We start from the raw sequence: 5484 nt of genomic DNA, 5'->3' as shown, positions 1-5484 counted from the left end.
GCGGCGCGTCTCGACTTGCCGTCTGCCGCCACGCGCATTTTCCGGCGACGCTTCAATAGCGCCACAGCTCTGAGCATTGTGAAGTGGAGTTCTGCCTCTGGCAACGCGAGCGCAGCCTGAAGCCTCTATTTAGTGATCCGCTTACTGATACTTACGTATTGATAGTGATTTTGTGTTGTTGTGGTCCAGTCAGAAATGGATGACGTTGCCGAACTTTTGAAGACCTGGGAGCTACACGACTTATTACCAATTTTTACAGGTAAGTACCATAGAAATATGTGACGATCCAAATCAAAAGTTGTTTTAACAGGCATAATGTAACTCATGAAATGTACCTACCTTGTTCTGTTACGATACATTTCACACATCCACTTGCACTTACTTACTGACGTAAAAGCATAAGTTAAATGATGAAACTTGCTTTTAGAACAGCGGATGACAATCCAGGCGTTATCGGCTCTGACTCGAGAGGACTTGAAGGACCTTATTCCGCAGGCAGGACCAAGGGTGCTATTTACAAGGTGTTGGCGTTCGTGGAAAAATGAGTTTTTGCCAATAAACGATACTAGTATACCATCTTTTTCGGTAAGTTTTTTATGTGATTTTGTTTGGGTACCTAAGTACCTATTTGTAAAATGTTATATTGACAACTTACCTATTAGTTAGGTGGTATCTAGATAGGTACAGTCAGCATCTTATCCAGCGCAACCATGCAACAGATTGTTGGTTTGTCTTGACCTACTAGGTACCTACTTGGCGGTAGCTTACATAGCTACCTACTTAGATATGTAGAATAAGTAGGTATCAATATGAGGAGGGAGGGAGGACTTTGCCCAGCAGTGGGGCAGAGACTGTGAGACTAGGATTGTATTATTAGACTTAAGTCAAATTATTATTATGAATTATTGTTTACAGGGCCTGGATTTGTCAAACTTGCAGTTTGATTGCTTGAAGGAAACTGACGAACTATCTGAATGTGTTGTAGAGGTAATACCATTAGACAACCCTGAGACAAAAGAAAATACTGCAAGTACAACAAGTCATCAACAATTAGGAAAAGGAACTCAAACTGGGGTATGTATGATAAAATATTAAGCAGATCATTTAAGTAGTACAGATATACTTTTAATAATTAGCTTTTAGCCTCCGTCCCCGTCTTAGTTGGAACTTTTGCATTTATAATATTAAATTAAAAAAAATAATAGTTACCTAATAGGGTAGGATAGGATTATGTATCTATCTACATAGATTTATTACAGGTTTACATACCTACAGGTGAAAAAATATTCCATCTCTGTTTTGAATTTATACCTATGTACCTACTTACCTACTAATATTTTCTTTCAGATACTTGAAAATTTATTGAAACAATCACTCGAAACTTCTTCACTTCTAATTTATAAAGGCGGTAGCTTAGATGGAGATGCTACTAGAAATTTATTAGCGTCTGTGATTGCCAAAGAAATATTAAATGAGAACAAAAATTCACCAATAGTTGGTCAAATTTATTTCAAGTGGACAAAATTGATAAGTGAACTCTTTCCGGGTGAAAGGACCACAACGTATTATATCCCTGCATGTACTACTGCGTCTGGCGCAGTTCTTCAAGCAAGAGGCAAACTCGTACATCAGGTAGGTGGATGACCACTGATTTTCAAGCATATTTTGTACCATGGTAGTGTTCCTGTGTCCTTGAAAATTAATGTACTTAAGTACCTACTTTTTACATTTATTTTAGAGTTTAGTTTTAATTCACAATTAGGTAATTTTAATTTTTATCCATTTTATTAGTAGGCAAATAGTAGTTATATATTAATAATTTGTCAATTTTAATTTTGTTCTCAATTAAATAAATCTAAGCTTCAGTATCTAATGTCCCAGATACTTATTTATTTATTTATTTATTTATTTAAACTTTATTGCACAAGTATTACAAATAATGTACAAACGGCGGACTTAATGCCTTTAGGCATTCTCTACCAGTCAACCATTGGACTAAATAGAAACAGTAATTAAAGGTGCTTTAAAGAACAATACGTGAGAGAGATTATTGAAATAAAACAACAATATTCTATGTTATACATATTATGTTAAATAAACTTAAATAGGTTGTATAATAAACTTACATATACATATTCACTCTCTATGTACCTGTAGAAAATATCATACCTACTAAAAATCAATCACGAAGCTTATCCAAAAAGTGCTTACGTAGCATGTGCTTAAACGAAAGTTTACTCTGTGCTTGCCTGACACACAGTGTTTTTTATTATTCAAGGTACTGAACAGAAGGAGGCGCTTCCAACAATTAGGATCCTTGACAACAAAAAAAAGAAACAGAGAAGAAAGCCCAGGACCATCTTCTTTATCACCAAGACCAATGCCAAGAATAAAGAATAAATTTATTGTCATAAAAACCTTAGTTGGTAAACAACTAAGGTTTTTATGACAATAAACAACATTAAGGTTGAGTCCTCCTATTAGGTATTAATGTAAGTAAGTATTGTAAAGAAAGAAAAATAAAGAAATAATTACGTAATGTATTTTTTTTTATAATCTCCTAGGTACAAGGATTCAATTAAGAACTTTTTCAAGGTAGGTAGTATATTGGTGACTACCTAAATCGTCGTTTTTATCAAGTGTAAGCGAATTCATGTAACATACATAGGCATTTACTAAGTACATAGTGTACTGTGTGTACACTTAGTAAATATCTATGTAAGTTACATGGATTCGCATACACCTAGTACATACGACGGTTAGGTAGTCATGAGTACCTACCAACTACCTTGAAAAAGATCTTAATTGAATCTATTTCCTGTCGTGACTACATCAACAAATCATTCTTAATAGATTCAAACAAACCTCAAAGTCAAACTAGCCTAGATCTTAGTTGAATGAACTTTTATCTTAGTTGATGAAGCTATAGGATCTTGAGTGATTCTATAAATTATTTTGTTGTTATTATAAAGTTTAATGCTTGCGTATAACAACATAATAATTGACATAAACAAGTGGCCTTCTTTGAAGCAAGCATTATTTAGATAGACTCAACTAAGCGTCTTGGTTAAATCAACTATTATCTCATTAAATACAACTGCGATTACTTGACACATTGGACCACTTTCATTATTCGGATAACTCTTATCTTAGTTGATTAAGCTATAGGATCTTGAGTGATTCTATAAATTATTTTGTTGTTATAATAAAGATTAATGCTTGCGTATAACAACATAATAATTGACGTAAACAAGTGGCCTTCTTTAAAGCAAGCATTATTTAGATAAACTCAACTAAGCGTCTTGGTTAAATCTAACTATTATCTAATTGAATACAACTGTGCGATTACTTGAATCTACAAATGAACTTTATTAATATATTAAGGTTTAATGCTTATACTGGACAAGATAATTAATGAAACTAACTAATCAGTGTTTATTAATTCTACAACAGTACTTGATAGCCGGAACTAAGAACATTTTAACTAAATTCTCTTTGTCACAGTAGTCATGATCTTGACAGGCTCATATGGAGACAAGATACATGATTTTAATAAACAAGATCTTAGTTAAAATGATCAAAAATTTTTTTCAGTGTAGAATAGGTACCAGTCTATTAACATACGTGTCTCTGCTTTCGTCTTCCATGTTATGTAACAGATGCACGCAAACGCGGTAATCCGGCAGTGTGGTGGCATCTGCTTGCTGCACTATTCACCTCCACATTTCAACTCGGAAAGTCTAGTATAACTTGAACTTCAGCTTCGTAGCAATCATTAGTAAAGGGAGGTGACATTTATACTGGACATGTGGTACGTTGTGTGTAACAAACAGATCTGCTGACCCATTCCGCGGACGTCGTGCCGACTGGACCTACATTATTCTATGCGTTGCGAGAATATGTAGCGTGAAATATTGTCGAGAATAACACCCCAAATATGTTTCGATAACGTTTGTTAACGATTGTTAGATGGGTACATTGCGCATTTCAGTATAGAATAGTTTTAAATGAGTGCTCGTTAATTCCAAATCCAAATATACCTACCTATACCTTTCTCTCCTAGCTGAGATGAGTCAGTTTACCTGAGTCAGACAAGGTTTTTTTATCGATAAAAGTCACAAATATTCAATAACACCATTTTTACTGTTGGGGTTTAATTAACGAATTGGACCTATACAAAATTCTGGGATTTTTATTAATTAAGTAAAAATATATGCTGTTCAGGTAGAATCAACGAAGATATTAATTTTAATATCTACTTGCAAAGAGATATTTTCTGTGTTCACAAAAAGCAGATTTTAAAATAAATATGTTTAAAAAAAATTACTTAAATTATTGAATGCATTTCGACTCGTAATTCAGTTTAAAAAAATGGCTATATGATCGCTGATAATCTTCATGTTGAAATATTGAAAAGAATGATGAGGGATTCAGATTCAGCGATAGTGTAAATTTAAATCAAAAACCACATGTTTACAATTTTTACAACCCCATCAGCAAGCACCCTTCACAAACCGTCCTTACGTTGAACAACGCGCCGTGAAAAACGCCCCATATCTCGGGCATTATTCATAACAAACAAAAGGGGAATTAATGACGGAATAAAATACTTTTAATTTCCCCGGGCGCGCTAATCGGCGGGAGTCGGATCGGCCTTTTTATTTTACCGTATGAACGCAAGCCCTGGGGAACGCTGAGCGGCGGACGCTCGCGGTTTGGTTGAGTTCGTTTGGCAATCGCAATATTAGAGTCAAAAAGGTGTCGTCGAGTCGTAAGGCGTCGGCCGAGTCGAGCCACGTTTATTTCGTTCTTATTGCATATAGAACGCGAGCCAGGAACCAATAGCCTCGCGGGCGAAAACTCGTATAGTGGTTAACAGCTATGTATGATGAACCCTCCAGTGTTGGCTGGAGGGGGCCTTCGGGCCGGGTGAATTGGGCCTCAGCAATCCTGAAATACAAGTAATACAACCAACTGGAATACCTCAAAACATTCTAAAGTATTATACTTTCATAAATGATATGTCACTTTTTGCTATTGGTATGATCTCTAAGTGGTCCATTCCAGGAACATTCAGTGTTACATATGTAATAGTACTTTATCCAAAAATGTATTATACCTTCGTGTGTCAGATGCCATTTTACACATACCTAAACGTATGCTGTTCTCCTGCTGCTGCCAGGAAGGAATATCGGCGTCTGCTAGTATAGTCTTTTTAGCGTTAGAAAAAAGGTAAAACAATCTCGACGTGTTTTTTATTGAAAATGATTGAATGACGCTGTTTAAAAAATTACTTTATATTACTTATGAAAGCAAAAGAATGTAAATAATCATATATGACTTATAATTGTTTCATGTTTGTTACGACTTATTTTTCAGAATTGTTTTTTAGTTAAAATACACGTCAAGATCGCTTACCTTCTTTCTAATGCTAAAAAATCGTAGCTACCCAAAATGAGTACCTAATATAGATTTCACTACCTG

The 5484-nt window shown here is 34.9% G+C and overlaps 1 protein-coding gene across 1 annotated transcript; it reads left to right on the top strand.

Annotated features, from left to right (window-relative positions):
* Positions 1 to 3602, top strand: LOC133526829 (uncharacterized). Its single transcript, XM_061863627.1, has 4 exons — positions 1 to 585; positions 916 to 1074; positions 1348 to 1632; positions 2279 to 3602. The coding sequence occupies exons 1-4, from the start codon at positions 436 to 438 to the stop codon at positions 2447 to 2449; spliced, it is 765 nt and encodes a 254-aa protein (XP_061719611.1). The 5' UTR covers positions 1 to 435; the 3' UTR covers positions 2450 to 3602.
* The last annotated feature ends 1882 nt before the right edge of the window (positions 3603 to 5484 follow it).

The sequence above is a fragment of the Cydia pomonella genome, chromosome 17, assembly GCF_033807575.1.
Source record: "Cydia pomonella isolate Wapato2018A chromosome 17, ilCydPomo1, whole genome shotgun sequence".
Classification (NCBI taxonomy): Eukaryota; Metazoa; Arthropoda; class Insecta; order Lepidoptera; family Tortricidae; genus Cydia; species Cydia pomonella.
The sequence above is the reverse complement of the archived record's forward strand: the minus strand, read 5'-3'. Positions and strand labels throughout refer to the sequence as shown.

Excerpts from the sequence above, each read along its gene's own strand:
- LOC133526829 (XM_061863627.1), top strand. The coding sequence starts at position 436 with ATGACAATCCAGGCGTTATCGGCTCTGACTCGAGAGGACTTGAAGGAC. Across the intron at positions 586-915 it reads CTAGTATACCATCTTTTTCG|GGCCTGGATTTGTCAAACTT; the intron begins GTAAGTTTTTTA and ends TATTGTTTACAG. Across the intron at positions 1,633-2,278 it reads GAGGCAAACTCGTACATCAG|GTACTGAACAGAAGGAGGCG; the intron begins GTAGGTGGATGA and ends TTATTATTCAAG.